The sequence below is a fragment of the Pinus tabuliformis genome, chromosome 7 (genome assembly GCF_031772625.1).
Source record: "Pinus tabuliformis cultivar Carrire ecotype Pingquan chromosome 7, CPIR1, whole genome shotgun sequence".
In the NCBI taxonomy this organism is placed as follows: domain Eukaryota; kingdom Viridiplantae; phylum Streptophyta; class Pinopsida; order Pinales; family Pinaceae; genus Pinus; species Pinus tabuliformis.
The window spans coordinates 974603423-974626894 of record NC_142293.1 but is presented as its reverse complement, the minus strand read 5'-3'; the positions used below and the strand labels follow the sequence as shown (position 1 = coordinate 974626894).

The 23472-nt window shown below is 42.7% G+C and overlaps 1 protein-coding gene across 1 annotated transcript; it reads left to right on the top strand.

The window, feature by feature from the left end:
• Window positions 1-16494: 16494 nt before the first annotated feature.
• On the top strand, window positions 16495-17226 carry LOC149250865 (uncharacterized). Its single transcript, XM_089453774.1, has one exon. It carries the CDS (start codon window positions 16495-16497, stop codon window positions 17224-17226), a length of 732 nt encoding a protein of 243 aa, XP_089309900.1.
• Window positions 17227-23472: the final 6246 nt, after the last annotated feature.

Below are 23472 nucleotides of genomic sequence, written 5' to 3'. Positions count from 1 at the left end.
TTGTTGAATTTTCACCTCATGATGTTGTAATCAAGGATCTAAAAGATCCTAAACAGATTCTAGCTACTGGTCTTGCTGATGATTCCACAAGGTTGTATAAGTTTCACAACTTTGGGTCATCAAATCTTCCCTCAGTATTTGTTGCTCATAATGATGAAGTGAGCAAACTTTGGCATGAGCGATTTGGTCACTTAAACTATCGCTCCCTTCAGCATCTATGTAAAGAAAATATGGTGACAGGTCTTCCTATGGTATCTTGCAGAGATGGTGTTTGTTCCGGATGTGTACTCGGAAAACATCATCGGGACAGTTTTGACAAACGTGCCTCTTGGCACGCCTCAGCCCCTTTACAGCTTGTGCACAGTGATTTATGTGGTCCTCTTCCTGTTGCTTCATTCTCTGGCTGCAAGTACTTCTTAACTTTCATTGATGATTTCTCCAGACGCACTTGGGTATACTTCTTAAAACTCAAGAGCGAAGTATTTAACACATTTTTGGCCTTCAAAGCCTTTGTTGAAAAACAATCTGGACATCAAATTCTTAAGCTAAGAACTGATAATGGTGGAGAATATGTTAAAAACACATTCATCAACTTTTGCACCGAAAATGGAATTCAAATGCAACATACTGTTCCATACACTCCACAACAAAATGGTGTAGCTGAAAGGAAAAATCGCACCTTAAAGGAAATGGCTAATTGTATGCTGCAATCTAAAGGACTCAGTCTTAGTTTTTGGGCCGAAGCAATTAATTGTGCAAATTATATAATCAATCGCACTCCTACTAAGGTTCTAGAGAATATCACTCCAGAAGAAGCTTGGAGTTCCATTAAACCAGATGTAAGTCACTTTCGTGTGTTTGGAAGTGAAGCATGGGCCCATATTCCAGATGAAAAGCATAAAGCTTTAGAACCTAAGAGTGAGAAATGTACTTTTGTTGGATATTCTGAAGATGTAAAAGGTTATAGACTTATTCCATTTAAGTCCAAAAATGTTATCATTAGAAGAGATGTAAAATTTGATGAAAATAAATCGGCCTGCGAGCCTAGTCCGGCGGATGTGCCACCTCTTCCTATCTCTTCTACTTTTGAAAACATTTCTTCTTCAGATGATGAAAGCGAGGATGATAATCCTCCCCCACCTTCTCAGGATCCTCAACTTCCAAGATGGGTCCGTGCTACTCGGGATGCAGCAGGTGATCTGGCCGGTGATCCTACAGATCAGCGACGTACACGTTCTCAGTTTGAAAGAGCCTCTTCTTTACTGGCTCAAGCTCCAGTAAATCATGATCCTGACACTTTTGCAGAAGCTTCAGGCCATCCACATTGGGAAGCAGCTATGAATGAAGAATATCATTCATTGATGACAAATGATACATGGGATCTTGTTCCTCTACCAAAGGGACGCAAACTTGTTAGATGTAAATGGGTTTACAGAACCAAGTATGGACCAGATGGGAAAGTTGATAAACATAAAGCTCGTCTCATTGCTAAGGGCTTTTCACAGGTTGAAGGCATTGACTACACTGAAACCTTCTCCCCTGTTGCCAAAATGAACTCTATCCGCCTTGTTCTTTCCCTTGCTGCCTCTTTAAAATGGGAAGTCCATCAGATGGATGTTAAATCTGCCTTCTTGCATGGGGACTTGCAGGAAGAAATCTATATGGAACAACCCATTGGCTTCATACAAACAGACTCCAGCCTTGTTTGTCGACTTAAGAAATCCCTTTATGGCCTCAAGCAAGCTCCTCGGGCTTGGTATGCCAAAATGGATAGCTTTCTTTTAGAATCTGGCTTTTCTAGGTGTCATTCTGACAATACTGTCTACACCAAGAAAGTGGGCAACTCTCTTATCATCCTTGTTCTTTATGTTGATGATCTTATTCTTACTGGTAGTGATCCCAACCTTATAAACCATGTGAAGTCCAGCCTTAAAAAGAAATTTGAAATGACAGACTTAGGACACTTACACTATTTTCTCGGTCTTCAAGTCTTGCAATCCAAGGAGGGTATTTTCCTTTCCCAGTCCAAGTATGCTTGTGATATTCTTCGTCATTTTCACATGGAAGACTGTAAGCCAACCCCTTCTCCCTTTCAGTCTGGAGTCAAACTTTCAGTCTCTTGTACTTCTCCTGAAGTTGATGCTACCTTATACCGTCAACTTGTAGGAAAACTCTTGTATTTAACCCATACTCGTCCTGATCTTTCCTTTGTTGTTGGCCTTGTTGCTCGTTTTATGCAAAACCCCCGTGAAAGTCATTGGAAAGCAGCTAAAAGAATACTTCGTTATGTTCGAGGTACAGTACAATTTGGGATTCATTACAGTGCCAAAGCAGCTCCTCTGTTAGTTGGTTTCACTGATTCTGATTGGGCTGGTGACCCTGATGATCGGAAGTCTACTGCCGGTTATGTCTTCACTCTTGGTTCAGGACCTATTACATGGGCTTGTAAGAAGCAGGCTGCCATTTCTCTTTCGTCAACAGAAGCAGAGTATCGTGGTGCTGTGGAAGCAAGTAAGGAAGCCTTGTGGCTTCGTCAGATCCCATCAGAGTTTGGCTTTGAGCAGCAGCATCCAACCACACTTTGGTGTGATAATCAAAGTGCCATTCAGCTATGCAAAGATCCAGTCCAGCATCAGCGCAGCAAACACATCGAACTACACATGCACTTCATCAGAAAGCTCATTCATGACCATGTTCTTGAAGTGCAATATTGTCCAACAGATGATCAGGTTGCAGACATCTTCACAAAGGCTCTCACAGAGGCGAAGTTCACTAAACTTCGATATATGCTTGGAGTTCAGGAAGTTGTCACTAAGGGGGGATAGGCTCTAGTTCCTCCTTCCTTCTCCTATTGTGTCATATTTGTAAATCCTTCAATCCTATCCCAAGTTGTTCTTAAGGGGGGATGTTAGGATATTCCGACACATAGGATATAGTTAAGTTCAACTTGGTATAGTTTAGAGTTAGGTAAAGTGTGTTTCTTTACCGTTGTACATATTGTAACTTACAATCCGACGGTCACGATATGTAGTGATCCGACGGTTCATTCTCTCCTCGGTATTACCAACACTTGATCCGTGGCTTGACACCCGATTGGTCCATGAGTTCTATTTAAAGCGCATGGAGGGTCATTGTTCGGGTAATCCGTGCATGAGAGAAGCTTATGTAAATTTTCATTCTTTGATTAATAAATTGCCTGTAGTACCCACGTTGGGACAGGTCGTGGACTGTTTCCCTCCTTGCACTTTGAGGGTTTTAACCACGTCAAAAATACTGGTGTATTGATTTGAGATCTGGTTGTGACCGGTGTCCTTTTGGTGTTCTTTCTGAGGAACTTACCCTGTAAATTCCTACAAATATATGAAAGAGCTAAATTATAATAAAAATGTAGTTTTATATTGATCTTCTACATAAATTGGTACTTGATTGTACCCTGAAACCCCATCAATAAAAGAGTAGCATCCATGTCTCATGAATTTGTTTATGATTTTTCTATGAAAAGGTGTCAAGAATGGGTTGGTTATTTTTAATTTGTTTAGACCTTGGAAGTTGACACGAATTATTAGCATTTTTTAGTTGTGCTTCTTCAACTGGATGACTATCACACTAGACAATTTTAATTTATTAATGACATATATTATACTAGCAGCTAGTAACATCCCCTCCATCTCTTTCAACATGATGGGATTGTATTTTTTTTTGCTAGCTTATATGGTCATTTCTTTATATGCTTTGCACTGGAATAAGGTTGATCTTTATTTCTCCTATCTCCTTTACCAATCCTTTCAAGTATTTGCAGTCTCACGCAAATACATCTTAGTACTGCTACAGTAGGTGGATTATTTCTGTTGTTTTCTATTTTAACCATTAATCACCCATCTGATCCATTTTTGGACAAATTTTATGGATATACTAAATTATTTTGTTTTTATCTTAGCACCCATGTACTTTGGTAGTTTTATTCACTTAATTCTCTTTTCCCTTCATTACTCTGATTGTAAGATAAAGGGGAGTAAAGTTTTTAGATTTATAATTTTCCTTAATGGATAGTATAAACATTGAACAATATTACCAACTAAACAAGATCTATAATGTCAAAGTGAGAACTTTAACCCAAAAACCCCTATTTTGTGCAAAAAACATTGAAAACAACCCAAAATCGAAAAGTGGTGATGTTGTGTCCATTATGCAACCAGCTCACAAAAAAGGTATATCAATGACTTTAAAATTATCCTCTTCGAGGGAGAAACCTTCTTTATGTTACATAAATGAAAAATTATTGGATGATACAAATGATAAGAACTCCTTAGTATATATATAGTAGTCTAAGGGGTCACAATATAATCAAAGCTTATATAGTAATAATAATGTAAGGGTACAATAATAACAATAGTGGGCTTCAAGCCCCAAGGGATAGCTCAGTTGGTCGAGTTCTTGTTGCTAAGTACCTCGCCTATCAGGAGGTCACAGGGTCAAATCTCCTTGATGCCCTTGGGGTTAGGCCTTGCTAGTTTGGCCAATGGTAGATCCCATTGGGTTGATCTACATAGATTCTCTCGTGGATGTAGTAGCGACTCAGTGTCCATGAACCACCCTTAAAAAAAACAATAGTGGGATTCAATTGGGGCACAACAATAACAACATTGGGATACATGGGAAAAACAATAACAATAGGCAGCTACAATAACAATAACAATAAGGGGAATGCATTAGTATTATAGGGACATAACGTGCCCCTCTCCTTCAAAAAGGTGTTGTCCTCAATGCTTGAGTATTTCTGGATATTTCTGTATAAAATTATCATCCTCCCATACAGAATCTTTAGTGGGTAAGTTCTTCCACTTAATGAGATACTATGAAATTAATCAATTTTTTAGTTGTCAGGTTCTTGTTTATGTGACTGCTTCAAGCTCAAATATGATTTTTCCTTCTTTGTCAAGTTCTAGAAACGTTGTTTGAACTAGGACCTTGTCACATATAACCTTCTTTAAGCATGAATCATGGAAAACTGAGTGTAATTAGGAAGATGCAGGCAACTCCAATTTGTATGCCATATTACCAATCTTTTGCAACACCGTGTAAGGACCATAGTACTTGGGTGATAATTTATTATCCTTCTTAGCTTGCTTGATGGAAATTTGTTTATATAATTGTAGCTGTAAAAATACACATTCACCCACATCAAAACTTATTTCACTGCGATGTTAATTTTCCCATTGTTTCATTCGATTCTATGCTAGAGTGAGGTTATCCTTTAAGAGTTGGAGAACTTGTTTTTGATGCTTGATGTGATATTCCATTGCTTGAACGTTATAATTTTCTCTTAAAGTTGATGTGATGGATGGTGGACGATATCCATAAAGTGCCATAAATGGGGTATTTTTGTTGCAGTACGAAAGGAAGTGTTATACCACCATTCAGCTAGAGGTAACCACTTGACCCATTCTGTTTGTTTATCTGATACAAAGCAACGAAAATATCCTTCCAAACATTTGTTCACTATCTCAATCTGCACATTAGATTTAGGGTGATAAGATGATCTATGAGCTAATTGAGTACCAAGGCAAGAAAATAATTTCGTCCAAAAAATTCCAGTGAAAATGGGATCTCCGTCACTTACAATAATCTTTGGCTTTCCATGTAGCTTTTGAATTGTTTCTACAAATGTAGTAGCAACTGTACTGGATTTAAAAGGATGAGATAACGCACAAAAGTGTGTATACTTGGTAATTCTATCAACTACCACCATGATGAAACTCTTTCCTTCAGAATTGGGTAAACCTGTGATAAAATCCACTGAGACCTCCTCCCAATGCTAACTTGGAATGGCTAAAGGATGTAACAGATCTGGGGTCTTAATTGTCTCAAATTTGTTTTGTTGGAAAACAAAACCTTGTGCCACAAACTTCTAAATATCATATTTAAGTCCATCCCAAAAAAAATCCTTCTTCACCCCATGGTAGGTTTTTAAAAATCTCGAGTCCCCTCCTAAGGGAGAGGTGTGAAATTCCAAAAGAATATTTTGCTTGAGTTGGGAATTCTTACAAAGATATAATCGATCTTTGTACCATAATGAATCATTTTTCCATATAAATATACCAGATGTACTGGTATATTTCTGTAACTTTTGAATGAGTGTCCACACCTCTTTTCATTAGTCCATTCATCCATTGCTTCGGTTATCCAATCAGGTTGGATAATAGAAAATGCTTCCACATCCTCGTCCTTTCTCAAGAGTGCATTTGCAACAACATTTTGCTTCCCTTTTTTGTAGATGATTTAAAAGTAATAACCCAATATCTTTGTGACCCATTTTTGTTGCTCTTCTAAAGATAATCTTTGTTCTAAAATGTATTTAATACTATCATGATATGTTTTTACCTTTAAGTGTCTTCCCAATAGGTAAGGTATCCATTGCTTTAGTGCATGTAGTATTGCCAACATTTCCTTCTCATAAATAGGTTTGTGCAAATACTTTCCTTTGATTGGACGACTTTAAAAAGCAATGGTTCTTCCTTCTTTAATTAAAGCAACACCAATTCAATTTCTTGAGGCATCACATTCCACAATAAAGGTTTTTGTGAAGTCTGGTCTAGCTAAGACCGGTTCTTGGCACAATGCCTCTTTAAGATGTTCAAAGGCCTTAGTTTCTTCAAGAGTCCAAGAAAATGCATCTTTCTTCAGTAATGTTGTTAGAGGTGTTGTTATTCTCCCATTATTCTTAAAAAACTTGAGCTAATACCCTGTCAACCTAAGAAATCCTCAAATAGTCTTTATGGATGTAGGGATTTTCCATTACTTAATGGCTTTAATTTTGTTAGGGTATACCTTAACACCCTCCTGAGATACAATGTGACCCAAATATTCCACCTCCTGTACTCCAAAGAAACATTTGGAGGTTTTTGCACATAATAATTTCTCCTTGAATAATTTGAGCACCTTGTCAACATGTTGAACATGATACTTCCAAGACTTGTTGTATATTAATATATCATCAAAAATACTAACACAAATTTTCTAAGGAAGGGTCTGAAAATGGAATTCATCAAACCTTGAAATGTGGAAGGTGCATTAGTATGGCCAAAAGGCATGAAAAAAAAATGATAATGAACCATATTAGTTCTAAATGTTGTTTTTGGATTGTCTTCGTTCTTCATTCTAATTTGATGATATCTTGGATGAAAATCTAGCTTGGTGAAGTAAATTTCTCCATGTAATTCATCCAACAATTCATCAATGACAGGAATGGGAAATTCATCTTTAATAGTGATCTTGTTGAGATCCCTATAATCCATACACATATGCCTAGATCCATCCTTCTTGTGCACCAACACTACTGGAGCAGAGAAAAATCTTTGATTAGGTTGAATTATACTAGCCTCTAGCATTTCTGCAACCATATGTTCAATTTCACTCTTTTGGGCATAGGGATATTTGTAAGGTATGATGACTGGAGGAACACTTCCTGGAATCAAATGAATATAATGATCATGATCATGAATAGGTGGGAGGCATTTGGGAGTCTCAAATACCTTGGAATTATTGTGCAATGTTTTTTAGAGATCTAGAGAAATAAATGATTTCGATGTTTGAACCTCTAGTGAGAATAACTGTGCAATTATGCCCCATTGTTCTTTCTTCAAAATATTTTTCATGCCATTAGATTTTATTATATTTATTGGTTTCCCTTCGATACCCCTTAATTAAAATTCCTTTCCTTCCCAAAAAAATTCAAGAAAAGTTCTTGAAAAATAAAGTTATGATCCCTAAAGATTGTGACCCTTGGACTCCTAGTACAACATCAGCACCACCCATTGGAATGGAAAGCATCGGACTATTCAATACATATTCCCACTTGATATTAAGGTACTTTCCAGAAAAAATTATAGTTCCTCCATTTTCAACCATCACTTGACACTCTAGTGTTAGATATAGGAAGCAATTCAATTCCTTGGCTCTTACAATGAATAAAATTATCGGTACTCCCCGAATCAATAAGCACTATTACCTTTTTCTTCTTGATATATCCTTCTATCGTGAGAGTTTGAGGAGTGGTAATTCATGTCAATGCATTACAAGATATGGTTGGATTCATTTCTTCTTTCTCTGGGGTTGGTTCTTGGTGTATATCCTCCTCTTTTGTTGTTTCTTGTTCATTTTCTTCCTCTTCTTCACAATCTACATAGAATAATTTCTTATCAGTATGACCTTTAATGTATTTTCCATCAGACAGAATAGGGAATTTGACGGGGTTTTGTTAACCTGGCTGCTGCTAGGGTTCTGAGCTAGGGTTCTGAGAGAATAATCCATGGCGCTGACTGCACAGCACGGAGTACACTCACGGGCTGTAAGGAAACCTCTGCAGTGTGACAGAGCTGCAAAGCACTAGCGCAACGCAATGGAACAACCTCAGGGGGGGGCGTCAGAGCCCTCCCCTTTGCACCACGATCCTGAGCATACAGTTATTTTTGGATCTGTTGACAAGGAAATCTTAAACAGAGGGAAAAAACACCAAGATCATAATAGAGAGACTGGAAAGCGGAAGGATAAAGACAGAAATATGCAAGAAGGAAGAGAAACTCCAGAAGAAGGCCCGAAAATATCCTCAACAACATGCCGACCAGTGGCCAAGGGACGGCCAAGAATAGAGCTGTCGGGAGACAAGATTGACAGAAGAATAGAGTACATGAGAGATCATGCCCTCATCGGGAAGTTCATAGGGTTCTGGCAGACTGAGAAAGCCTTATATGGCTGGATTGCGGTGAAATGGAAACCCAAAGGAGATGTCACACTGCAGCTAGGGCCAAAAGGCTTCTTCACTGCAATATTTTTTTGTCTAGAGGACAAATACAGGATATTGGTAGAAGGGTCTTACTTTTTTAACTCAGCGGGACTATATCTGAGGGAATGGATTCCAAGATTCAATCCAGATAAAGAAGATCTCACTTGGGCGCTGGTCGGGATCAGACTGTACTCTCTCCCAGATGAATATTGGGATGAGGAAATTCTCAAGGGCATTGGAAATGGAGTTGGAGAATACATCAGAGCGGCAGAAGAAACCAAATCGCGCAAATACATCTCCTATGCTCGAATATGTGTCTTCATTCGCCTGAATGAAGCTCTACCAGAGTCGATAACTCTTGCCCATCGAGATGAAGAATGGATCCAGCCTCTCGACTATGAACATGTTCCCTTTCGTTGCAGAAAATGTCATGTTCTGGGACATATTTTTAGGGATTGCCCTCAAAACGCCAAAATCAATACCCCTGACCCTTCTGAAGCCCCAACCCAGGAAGGCTTCACCAAAGTCCCAAGCCGGAAGCGCTCTCACAAAAAGCCCCAAAATGGGAGTAAACCCCAACCCAACAAATCCCATGGCCCAGTAACTAAGAACAGCTTCGATATTCTTGGTCAGACCTCTGAAGAGCATCCACTAGACTCTAAGGCCAACCCCGCTCACCCATCTTCTTCATCCCATCCCCCTCCCTCCAATCCCCCCTCCAAATCTCATCCCCCCATCATCATCCCCACTATCCTCAGTAGAAGTAAAAAAGAAACAGCAGAGATTCACAAGGAAATGGAAGTCGACGGAAAGGCAGACCTCCCCTAGAACTCAGAGATAAACATTGAAGAAAGCGATCAAGTGCAACAAATGGAAGAAGAGCCAGAAAGCATAGATCTGAATGGCGTAGATATTCTGGAATTAGAACTAGCATGCAAGAAGAAAGCATACGATACAATTCCAGAGAGTCAACTCAATAAGCTCGAAGTGGTCATCTCGAGAGCCTATCATCAGCACCAACTAGGGATACAACCAGGGAGCCAATGGGATGGCAGCCTACGCCCAAAGGATACAAAAAAGAGAGGAAGGAAAATAGATCTCCAGAGAACGATCGAGATTGGGAAAATCCTGGTAGATTCAGGCAGGTATGCTAAGTTGACGAAGTACTACAAGCCCTCTATCAACAGTTGAATCATGAAGCTAGTATCATGGAACTTAAGAGGGCTAAACAGCCCCGGAAAGCTCAGGATGTTAAAAAACATGATTAAAATGGAAAAGCCGCAAATGTGCTTTCTCCAGGAAACAAAGTGTAATAGTTCTACGCTAGGCAGCATTCTCTCAAAAGCATGGCCAGGCTGTCGTTCGGTTGCAGTAGACACCTCAGGAGCATCAGGAGGGCTTGCTATAGCATGGAATACCCAAGCGGTAACCCTCACAGATTTTCATGCCTCTCATCATCTCATACAGGCGGCCTTTCACATACTGGGTACCAAAATTCATGGCAACTTATCAAATGTATATTTCTCGCAAGACACAGGTAGTAAAATAGCGCTCCTTGACACTATAGAAGCTCTGAGCAACAACAAAAGGCACCCACTATGGATTGTTGCAGGAGACTTCAACATGATTACTAAAATCGAGGAGAAGATGGGAGGGAGAATCAGAATGGAACCATAAGCCAATCACTTCAAGGAATTCATCCAAACTGCGTCTCTCATAGATATGCCGTTCTATAATGGTACCTTCACTTGGAGCAATCGCAGAGCTGGAAAACATCAAATTGCCTCCAAATTGGATCGCTTCCTCATCTCAGACAATGCGGTCCATTTAGGAGGAGATATCTCAGCTGCAATACTTGCTCACACAGGGTCGGATCACTGGCCGATCACTCTACAATGGCAAAGACCAGGTAACCTGACTAAAAGACCCTTCCGCTTTGAAGGGTTTTGGCTTTCGCATCCTACATTCAAGGACTTTGTCAAGACCACTTGGGCATCTTTCGTCCCTCCAGAAGGAGCAAAAATGTATCAGTTCCAACAGAAGCTAAGATTTCTTAAAAATCACCTAAAAAGATGGAATAGGGAGACCTTTGGGAATATCTTCAAGGCACAGCAAGAGTTAAATCAGAATCTAGTGGATCTCCAACAAAATATCATCACGGAAGGGCATACGGAGGCTACCTTGGAACAACAACAGCTTATCCATAGCCAGCTCGAGGAAAGAAGAAAGCAAGAGGAAATATATTGGAGGCAAAAGTCAAGAGTCAGATGGCTGAAGGAAGGGGAGCGCAACACCAAATTCTTCCACAGAACCACGGTGCAGAGAAGGATGAATAATAATATACCTTTCATCCAGAATCAAGAAGGGGCAAAAGTAGGGAAGCATGAGGAAATCGAAGAGGTACTCCTCAATCACTTCCAACATGTCCACCATGAACAAATAGAAGATCGGCAATAGGCTATCGGTAAAATTATTAGCAATGTGCCAAAGCTCATCACGGAGGAACACAATGAGCTTCTCATGCGCCCTATTCTCCCCCAGGAAGTGGATGAGGCAATGTTCCAGCTTAAAGAAGGTAAGGCCCCTGGCCAAGATGGATTCACTACCACGTTCTTTCACACTTTTTGGGACATGATAAAGTTGGAAGTTTGGCAGATTGTAGAAGAATCTAGGGCCCTGCGCTGGCTTCTTACCTCCCTCAACTCCACCTTCATCACGCTCATCCCCAAAGAGGAGGACTCCATCACCCCTGACAAATTCAGGCCAATTGCATTATGTAATGTCATTTACAAAGTCATATCTAAAGTTATTGCTAACAGGCTAAAACCCCTCCTACCGCTGCTCATCTCTCCGGAACAGTCAGGGTACGTGGAAGGTCGACAAATAATGGATGGCATTCTCCTCACGCACGAGATCATACACTCCCTCAAGCACTCAAAGCAAGCAGGTATGATACTCAAATTGGATCTCTCCAAAGCATTCGATAAACTCAGTTGGAATTACATACATCATATGTTAAAAGCTTTTGGTTTTTGCTCCATGTGGATCCGATGGATTATGAGCCTAATCACATCTACTCACTTTTCAATCCTTGTGAACAGTATCCCCTCCCACCCCTTCAAACCCTCTCGAGGTATCAGGCAAGGGGATCCCCTGTCCCCCTTCCTCTTTGTTCTTATGGCTGAAGGTCTTGGTTGACACATTAAACACGCCCTCCAGTCTCATCAGCTTAAAGGCCTTTCGGTTCACAACACTACTGCCACCTCTCATCAGCAGTTCGTTGATGACACCATGCTTTTTGGCTACCCCTCTGTACAGGAAGCTTCTCGCCTAAACGCCCTTCTCCATGATTTCTCTGAAGCCTCTGGCACCCATGTCAACTGCTCCAAATCACAGATTTTCTTCTTTCACACTTCTCCTTCTGTCAAATCTGCAGTCACTCGCATTCTGGGCTTCCCCTCTGCTACCCTCCCCTCCAAATATCTCGGAGCTCCCCTTACTGCCTCAGCCATAAAGCAGCCCGCTTGGCGCTCCCTCCTAGAGAAACTTGATTCCCGTCTCAACCTCTGGACTTATAGATCTCTAAACTTAGCCAGTCGTGTGGTGCTCATCAAGTTTGTTCTTCAGGCCATGCCTCTGTACCTCTTCTCTATCCTTGCTGCGCCAAAGTGGGTCCTAAAAAGAATTAGGAACCTACAGCATGATTTTCTATGGGGCAGCTCGGTAACTAATCGCAAGTGGGCTCTGGTAAAATGGACTACTGTATGCATGCCCAAAGATAAGGGCGGCATTGGGCTGAGGGACCCAAAGTACAGCAATTCCATTATGAACACCAAGATCTGGTGGCAATGGATCACCAATCCAGAAAAGCCCTAGGTAAAAATCTAGACAGCAAAATATGCCGACAACAGACCTCAAGAAGAGCTAATCAGATTTATTCCTACCGAAAAGGGGTCGCCAATCTGGAATGCGGCCAAACATCACTATCAGCTAATTCAATAGCACAGCTTCTGGGAAATGAGGAATGGTCGCACAGAAAGATTCTGGACAGATGCCTGGAACCAAATGCCCAAACTCACTAGTTTTCTTCACCCATCTCTGATACCAAACAGGCAGGAGCAGCAGCAGGAAAAAGTACAACAATTTTGGACGCAGGAGATGGAGCATGGATTCAAAAAATGGAAACAGAGTAACCAAATACTCAACAATACAAATATTAGGGAGGTAGAAGAGCTGGTGATAGAGCTAAGGAAAAGAAGCATAAGGCAGGATGACGGCAATGACATCCTCAGATGGGGATACCAACCCAAAGGGACCTACACCACTTCCGAAGCCTACAAGGTGATATGCAACTTCCCCACTCCTCCAGACCAATTATGGAGCAAAATATGGGGTCTCGGATCTTGGCCCAAAATCTCCTACTTTCTCTGGCTGGTAGGACATAAAAAAATTCTCACATGGGATAAACTAAGAAGATGAAACTTTCATGGTCCCACTATTTGTCACAACTGCTTTCAAAGCGAAGAAACTCATCAACATCTCCTGGATACTTGTCCTCTAGCCAATCAACTATGGGAAAAGGTGAGCTTCAGATGCCAAAGAAGATGTAGAGGGGAAAATGACATCATCAATTCCATAAGACAATGGCCAAAGAGCCCCTACAAAAGCGAGATCCTCAACTATCTATGGAACATCATCCCGGGGACCGTCCTATGGAATGTTTGGAAGGAAAGAAACAAATGTATATTTAAAAACAAACGGTCTCCTATTGAAGAAACTTGGAACAGGATACATGGGAATCTCAAAGAAACGATGTTGCTTCGATCGTGGACAAAGGAGGATCTCCCATCTACAGACAATGAAAAAAGCATTCTTGACAACTGGCATCTACATCTACCTCAAGAAGTTTCCAAGAATGGCCCTTCTAATAGCAACTTCAAGGACAACAGCCGTTGGAACGCCCCTCCTAAAAACTCATACAAACTTAACTTTGATGGGGCTTCCAAAGGAAATCCTCGAGCAGCTGGATTTGGTGGAATATTGAGGAACCATGAAGGCACTCCTCTGCAGATATACTTTGGAAATATGGGGTGGGATACCAACAACTCAGCAGAGCTAGAGGGACTTTGGCAAGGTCTCCTGCAAGCCAGGAACCTCAATCTTCAACCCTTGATTGTAGAAGGCGACTCCCAGATCCTTATAAACATGGCCACTTGCATACAGAACGGCTCTCAAGCTAGGAAAGTAGCATCTAGTTGGAGGCTAGAAGCGAGGTTGAATGCCATTGAACAAGATCTGCGCAATAATAGAGCAATCTCCTTCAACCACACAAAAAGAGAGGGCAACAAGATAGCTGACCTTTTGGCCAACATTGGGGTAGAGAATGAACAAACCCTCCTATTCGGCAACACGAACATCATTCCAAACAATCACCAGATCCAGGAATGTGAAAGCTTGATCCAAGGAGATGCTGCTTCCCCGGATGCGGGTGTTAGCATGAATGGCAGTGAGAAGCCACATGCCAGACATGTGCCGCCTCGTGATCACTCTGGGAATTTAATGCCTCTTGCCGCCGAGAGTTAATAGATGAGACGCTCTGCAGGGTACTCAATGCGGCGTAAGGTGAAATGGAGAGTCTGCAGAGAAAAATTAAGGAGAACAAGCTTCGAGAGAATGTTAGGAGATTTAAGGAGGATGAAGTAATGTTGTGGTTCCATGATCAAAGCAAAAAGCTCGCAGTTCAAGTCTCTGTGGGTAATCATCTCTTTAAGGCTTCAGATCTTGCTGGTTTCGCCGGCATTCAAGACGCCAAAGGAAATTTCAAGCCTGTATTTTCAGTGGGCTGCTGTTTATGTTCTACTGAGATCGGTACCGGAACAGTTGGGAGAGGACGTAACTCTATTGGGGGGCGACTTAAGACGGAAAAGCCCTCATTCGCTGCTCTGCCACAAGCCGCCGGCATTTCTGCAATCATGGTTCGACCCAGGGAAAGGATGCTCAGCAGAAGGGGGTCTGTTCATGGAGGTTCCTCACGCACCTTGCTGCAGAATCCCACCACCATTGCTGCTGCTGTTACTGCCATAGAAGGGCAAGGGCCACTCCTATACAGGCAAGTCAACTCATGGATGCCGGCAATCCCAATGTTGGACAACACCCTCTTCCAGCGTTCGGCTCTGCCATATTCACTCTTGGCAGCTCGAGGGACAATTCATGCATTAATGCACACATATTGGTTCTTTTCACTGAGGATCCTCTGGAAGATGAAGGCGGTTTGCGCAGAAAGGAGGAACACCCAAGTGAGCAACCGGAAATTGTCAAGGAAGCGCCAGCGAAGGAACCTGAGCAGACTCCCATCCGACCTCAGGAGCAGGAGGCGTCGAACTCCAAGCAGAACCCCATGGAAATGTGGGAAGGCATTCCAGAAGGCCACAGGTGGTGCAGAATCATTGAGGAAAAGCCTGAGGAATAGCTTCCAATGGCACACTTTTCATCCATTTCTCTTGTTCAGGTCTGGTTTAGGTCTTTCGTCTCTGTCTGTGTATGGTATAGGTTATATATCTCTGTTTGGTTCCCTATAGTTCATGTTTATGTCCATGTTTGCTCTGGTTTGGTCAGTAGGACTCGCAAGGGAGCTGTTATAGGTCTTCTGATGCCCTTGCGAGGGATGAATTTTGCTCTGAAGCCCCTGCGCGGGATGTTTTGGTATGGTCTGAAAACAATGTTGTGTTGTGTCACGATGGAAATGCTGCCCCTGCGAGGGCGAATAATGAATGCGAAATGCCAACCCAAAGCGCCACAGTCGGCCTTGGGCAACCTGTCTCTTTGAATGTAATGTTTTCCTGTATATAATATAATAGAATAGAATAGATTTACTGAGAAAAAAAAATGTATTTTCCATCACAATTGTAACAAAGCCAATTTTATCATGTTTCCGCTAATTATTGTGGCTTCATCCATGTAGGTTGTGGAAGGCTAGGAGCAGGAACACTTCCATCTTTATAGTTGTGAGTGTTATACTTCCTTATTGCCATAATTTTGCTTTCAACTTTTCTTGCCACCATGGATTCCTTCTCCAATGAATCATTTTCTCAAAAGAAAACCTCATGTTGGATGTTATCCTTCAAATTCCCTATGAAGACATCAATCTTATGCTCCTCTAGAATATTAGTTACCCTAATAGTCAATTTTTGGAAGTCCTCAATGTGCTCCGCCATTGAACCCTTTTATTTGAGATTTATCAATTGGCTAAAGAAGTTGTTTCTCCTTGTATACTCATAATGTAATATCATTTCCTCTGCAAAAATTGACCAAGTGAGAATTGGTTTACGAGAAAAAATCCATATATACCATACTAATTGATTTGGTTATAAATATAAATATGAAATGTGTACTTTTTGTGTGTGTGTTGCACATCATGGAGATCAAAATATTGCTCCATCTGTAGTATCCATGTTACCAAATCCTTTCCATCAAATTTCCTTAGGAGTACACTCACGGGCTGCAAGGAAACCTCTGCAGTGTGATAGAGCTACAGAGCATTAGCGCAACGCAATGGAACAACCTCGGGGGGGGCGTCAGAGCCCTCCCCTTTGCACCACGATCCTGAGCATACGGTTATTTTTGGATCTGTTGACAAGGAAATCTTAAACAGAGGGAAAAAACACCAAGATGATAATAGAGAGACTGGAAAGTGGAAGGATAAAGATAGAAATATGCAAGAAGGAAGAGAAACTCCAAAAGAAGGCCCGAAAATATCCTCAACAACATGCCGACCAGTGGCCAAGGAACGACCAAGAATAGAGCTGCCGGGAGACAAGATTGACAGAAGAATAGAGTACATGAGAGACCATGCCCTCATCGGGAAGTTCATAGGGTTCTGGCCGACTGAGAAAGCCTTATATGGTTGGATTGCGGCGAAATGGAAACCCAAAGGAGATGTCACACTGCAGCTACGGCCAAAAGGCTTCTTCACTGCAATCTTTTTTTGTCTAGAGGAAAAATACAGGATATTGGTAGAAGGGTCTTACTTTTTTAACTCAGCGGGACTATATCTGAGGGAATGGATTCCAAGATTCAATCCAGATAAAGAAGATCTCACTTGGTCGCTGGTCTGGATCAGACTGTACTCTCTCCCAGATGAATATTGGGATGAGGACATTCTCAAGGGAATTGGAAATGGAGTTGGAGAATACATCAGAGCGGCAGAAGAAACCAAATCGCGCAAATACATCTCCTATGCTCGAATATGTGTCTTCATTCGCCTGAATGAAGCTCTACCAGAGTCGGTAACTCTTGCCCATCGAGATGAAGAATGGATCCAGCCTCTCGACTATGAACATGTTCCCTTTCGTTGCAGAAAATGTCATGTTCTGGGACATCTTTTCAGGGATTGCCCTCAAAACGCCAAAATCAATACCCCTGACCCTTATGAAGCCCCAACCTAGGAAGGCTTCACCAAAGTCCCAAGCCGGAAGCGCTCTCACAAAAAGCCCTAAAATGGGAGTAAACCCCAACCCAACAAATCCCATGGCCCAGTAACTAAGAACAGCTTCGATATTCTTGGTCAGACCTCTGAAGAGCATCCACTGGACTCTGAGGCCAACCCCGCTCACCCATCTTCTTCATCCCATCCCCCTCCCTCCAATCCCCCTTCCAAATCTCATCCCCCCATCATCATCCCCACTATCCTCAGTAGAAGTCAGAAAGAAACAGCAGAGATTCACAAGGAAATGGAAGTCGACGGAAAGGCAGACCTCCCCCAGAACTCAGAGATCAACATTGAAGAAAGCAATCAAGTGCAACAAATGGAAGAAGAGCCAGAAAGCATAGATCTGAATGGCCTAGATATTCTGGAATTAGAACTAGCATGAAAGAAGAAAGCATACGATACAATTCCAGAGAGTCAACTCAATAAGCTCGAAGTGGTCATCTCGAGAGCCTATCATCGGCACCAACTAGGGATACAACCAGGGAGCCAATGGGATGGCAACCTACGCCCAAAGGATACAAAAAAGAGAGGAAGGAAAATAGATCTCCAGAGAACGATCGAGATTGGGAAAATCCTGGTAGATTCAGGCAGGTATGCTAAGTTGACGAAGTACTACAAGCCCTCTATCAACAGTTGAATCATGAAGCTAGTATCATGGAACTTAAGAGGTCTAAACAAACCCGGAAAGCTCAGGATGTTAAAAAACATGATTAAAATGGAAAAGCCACAAATGTGCTTTCTCCAGGAAACAAAGTGTAATAGTTCTACGCTAGGCAACATTCTCTCAAAAGCATGGCCAGGCTGTCGCTCGGTTGCAGTAGACACCTCAGGAGCATCAGGAGGGCTTGTTATAGCATGGAATACCCAAGTGGTAACCCTCACAGATTTTCATGCCTCTCATCATCTCATACAGGCGGCCTTTCACATACTGGGTACCAACATTCATGGCAACTTATCAAATGTATATTTCCCGCAAGACACAGGTAGTAAAATAGTGCTCCTTGACACTATAGAAGCTCTGAGCAACAACAAAAGGCACCCACTATGGATTGTTGCAGGAGACTTCAACATGATTACTAAAATTGAGGAGAAGATGGGAGGGAGAATCAGAATGGAACCATAAGCCAATCGCTTCAAGGAATTCATCCAAACTGCGTCTCTCATAGATATGCCGTTCTGTAATGGTACCTTCACTTGGAGCAATCGCAGAGCTGGCAAACATCAAATTTCCTCCAAATTGGATCGCTTCCTCATCTCAGACAATGCGGTCCATTTAGGAGGAGATATCTCAGCTGCAATACTTTCTCACACAGGGTCGGATCACTGGCTGATTGCTCTATAATGGCAAAGACCAGGTAACCTTACTAAAAGACCCTTCCGCTTTGAAGGGTTTTGGCTTTCGCATCCTACATTCAAGGACTTTTTCAAGACCACTTGGGCATCTTTCGTCCCTCCAGAAGGAGCAAAAATGTATTAGTTCCAAAAGAAGCTAAGATTTCTTAAAAATCACCTAAAAAGATGGAAGAGGGAGACCTTTGGGAATATCTTCAAGGTGCAGAAAGAGTTAAATCAGAATCTGGTGGATCTCCAACAAAATATCATCATGGAAGGGCATACGGAGGCTACCTTGGAACAGCAACGACTTATCCATAGCCAGCTCGAGGAAAGAAGAAAGCAAGAGGAAATCTATTGGAGGCAAAAGTCAAGAGTCAGATGGCTGAAGGAAGGGGAGTGCAACACCAAATTCTTCCACAGAACCACGGTGCAGAGAAGGATGAATAATAATATACCTTTCATCCAGAATCAAGAAGGGGCAAAAGTAGAGAAGCATGAGGAAATCGAAGAGGTACTCCTCAATCACTTCCAACATGTCCACCATGAACAAATAGAAGATCGGCAACAGGCTATCGGTAAAATTATCAGCAATGTGCCAAAGCTCATCACAGAGGAACACAATGAGCTTCTCATGCGCCCTATTCTCCCCCTGGAAGTGGATGAGGCAATGTTCCAGCTTAAAGAAGGTAAGGCCCCTGGACCAAATGGATTCACTACCACGTTCTTTCACACTTTTTGGGACATGATAAAGCTGGAAGTTTGGCAGATTGCAGAAGAATCTAGGGCCCTGCGCTGGCTTCTTCCCTCCCTCAACTCCACCTTCATCACGCTCATCCCCAAAGAGGAGGACTCCATCACCCCTGACAAATTCAGGCCAATTGCATTATGTAATGTCATTTACAAAGTCATATCTAAAGTTATTGCTAACAGACTAAAACCCCTCCTACCGCTACTCATCTCTTCGGAACAGTTAGGGTACGTGGAAGGTCGACAAATAATGGATGGCATTCTCCTCACGCACGAGATCATACACTCCCTCGAGCATTCAAAGCAAGCAGGTATGATACTCAAATTGTATCTCTCTAAAGCATTCGATAAACTCAGTTGGAATTACATACATCATATGTTAAAAGCTTTTGGTTTTTGCTCCATGTGGATCCGATGGATTATGAGCCTAATCACATCTACTCACTTTTCCATCCTTGTGAACGGTATCCCCTCCCGCCCCTTCAAACCCTCTCGAGGTATCAGGCAAGGGGATCCCCTGTCCCCCTTCCTCTTTGTTCTTATGGCTGAAGGTCTTGGTCGACACATTAAACACGCCCTCCAGTCTCATCAGCTTAAAGGACTTTCGGTTCACAACACTACTGCCACCTCTCATCAGCAGTTCGTTGATGACACCATGCTTTTTGGCTACCCCTCTGTACAGGAAGCTTCTCGCCTAAAATCCCTTCTCCATGATTTCTCTGAAGCCTCTGGCACACATGTCAACTGCTCCAAATCACAGATTTTCTTCTTTCACACTTCTCCTTCTGTCAAATTTGTAGTCACTCGCATTTTGGGCTTCCCCTCTGCTACCCTCCCCTCCAAATATCTCGGAGCTCCCCTTACTGCTTCAACCATAAAGCAGCCCGCTTGGCTCTCCCTCCTAGAGAAACTTGATTCCCGTCTCAACCTATGGACTTATAGATCTCTAAACTTAGCCAGTCGTGTGGTGCTCATCAAGTTTGTTCTTCAGGCCATGCCTCTGTACCTCTTCTCTATCCTTGCTACGCCAAAGTGGGTCCTAAAAAGAATTAGGAACCTACAGCATGATTTTCTATGGGGCAGCTCGGTAACTAATCGCAAGTGGGCTCTGGTTAAATGTACTACTGTATGCATGCCCAAAGACAAGGGCGACATTGGGCTGAGGGACCCAGAGTACAACAATTCCATTATGAACGCCAAGATCTGGTGGCAATGGATCACCAATCCAGAAAAGCCCTGGGTAAAAATCTGGACAGCCAAATATGCCGACAACAGACCTCAAGAAGAGCTAATCAGATTTATTCCTACCGAAAAGGGGTCGCCAATCTGGAATGCGGCCAAACAGCACTATCAGCTAATTCAATAGCACAGCTTCTGGGAAATGAGGAATGGTCGCACAGAAAGATTCTGGACAGATGCCTGGAACCAAATGCCCAAACTCACTAGTTTTCTTCACCCATCTCTGATACCAAACAGACAGGAGCAGCAGCAGGAAAAAGTACAACAATTTTGGACGCAGGAGATGGAGCATGGATTCAAAAAATGGAAACAGAGTAACCAAATACTCAACAATACAAATATTAGGGAGGTAGAAGAGTTGGTGATAGAGCTAAGGAAAAGAAGCATAAGGCAGGATGATGGCAATGACATCCTCAGATGGGGATACCAACCCAAAGGGACCTACACCACTTCCGAAGCCTACAAAGTGATATGCAACTTCCCCACTCCTCCAGACCCATTATGGAGCAAAATATGGGGTCTCGGATCTTGGCCCAAAATCTCCTACTTTCTCTGGCTGGTAGGACATAAAAAAATTCTCACATGGGATAAACTAAGAAGACGAAACTTTCATGGTCCCTCTATTTGTCACAACTGCTTTCAAAGCGAAGAAACTCTTCAACATCTCCTGGATACTTGTCCTCTAGCCAATCAGCTATGGGAAAAGGTGAGCTTCAGATGCCAAAGAAGATGTAGAGGGGAAAATGACACCATCAATTCCAAAAGATAATGGCCAAAGAACCCCTACAAAAGCGAGATCCTCAACTATCTATGGAACATCATCCCGGGGACCATCCTATGGAACGTTTGGAAGGAAAGAAACAAACGTATATTTAAAAAAAAACGGTCTCCTATTGAAGAAACTTGGAACAGGATACATGGGAATCTCAAAGAAACGATGTTGCTTCGATCGTGGACAAAGGAGGATCTCCCATCTACAGACAATGAAAAAAGCATTCTTGACAACTAGCATCTGCATCTACCTCAAGAAGTTTCCAAGAATGGCCCTTCTAATAGCAACTTCAAGGACAACAGCCGCTGGAACGCCCCTCCTAAAAACTCATACAAACTTAACTTTGATGGGGCTTCCAAAGGCAATCCTCGAGTAGCTGGATTTGGTGGAATATTGAGGAACCATGAAGGCACTCCTCTGCAGATATACTTTGGAAATGTGGGGTGGGATACCAACAACTCAGCAGAGCTAGAGGGACTTTGGCAAGGTCTCCTGCAAGCCAGGAACCTCAATCTCCAACCCCTGATTGTAGAAGCTGACTCCCAGATCCTTATAAACATGGCCACTCGCATACAGAATGGCTCTCAAGTTAGGAAAGTAGCATCTAGTTGGAGGCTAGAAGCGAGGTTGAATGCCATTGAACAAGATCTGTGCAATAATAGAGCAATCTCCTTCAACCACACAAAAATAGAGGGCAACAAGATAGCTGACCTTTTGGCCAACATTGGGGTAGAGAATGAACAAACCCTCCTATTCGGCAACACGAACATAATTCCAAACAATCACCAGATCCAGGAATGTGAAAGCTTGATCCAAGGAGATGCTGCTTCCCCGGATGCGGGTGTTAGCATGAATGGCAGTGAGGAGCCACATGCCAGACATGTGCCGCCTCGTGATCACTCTGGGAATTTAATGCCTATTGCCGCCGAGAGTTAATAGATGAGACGCTCTGCAGGGTACTCAATGCGGCGTAAGGTGAAATGGAGAGTCTGCAGAGAACAATTAAGGAGAACAAGCTTCGAGAGAATGTCAGGAGATTTAAGGAGGATGAAGGAATGTTGCGGTTCCATGATCAAAGCAAAAAGCTCGCAGTGCAGGTCTCTGTGGGTAATCATCTCTTTAAGGCTTCAGATCTTGCTGGTTTTGCCGGCATTCAAGATGCCAAAGGAAATTTCAAGCCTGTATTTTCAGTGGGCTGCTGTTTATGTTCTGCTGAGATCGGTACCGGAACAGTTGGGAGAGGACGTAACTCTGTTGGGGGGCGACTCAAGACGGAAAATCCCTCATTCGCTACTCTACCACAAGCCGCCGGCATTTCTGCAATCATGGTTCGACCCAGGGAAAGGATGCTCAGCAGAAGGGGGTCTGTTCGTGGAGGTTCCTCACGCCGCCTTGCTGCAGAATCCCACCACCACTGCTGCTACTGTTACTGCCATAGAAGGGAAAGGGCCACTCCTATACATGCAAGTCAATTCATGGATGCCGACAATCCCAACGCTGGACAGCACCCTCTTCCAGCGTTCGGCTCTGCCATCTTCACTCTTGGTAGCTCGAGGGACAATTCACGCATTAATGCACACATATCGGTTCTTTTCACTGAGGATCCTCTGGAAGATGAAGACGGTTCGGGCAGAAAGGAGGAACACCCAGGTGAGCAACCGGAAATTGTCAAGGAAGCACCAGTGAAGGAACCTGAGCAGACTCCCATCCGACCTCAGGAGCAGGAGGCGTCGACCTCCAAGCAGAACCCCATGGAAATGTGGGAAGGCATTCCAGAAGGCCACGGGTGGTGCAGAATCATTGAGGAAAAGCCTGAGGAATAGCTTCCAATGGCACACTTTGTCATCCATTTCTCTTGTTCAGGTCTGGTTTAGGTCTTTCGTCTCTGTCTGTGTATGGTATAGGTTATATATCTCTGTTTGGTTCCCTATAGTTCATGTTTATGTCCATGTTTGCTCTGGTTTGGTCAGTAGGACTCACAAGGGAGTTGTTATAGGTCTTCTGATGCCCTTGCGAGGGATGAATTTTGCTCTGAAGCCCCTGCGCGGGATGTTTTGGTATGGTCTGAAAAAATGTTGGGTTGTGTCACGATGGAAATGCTGCCCCTGC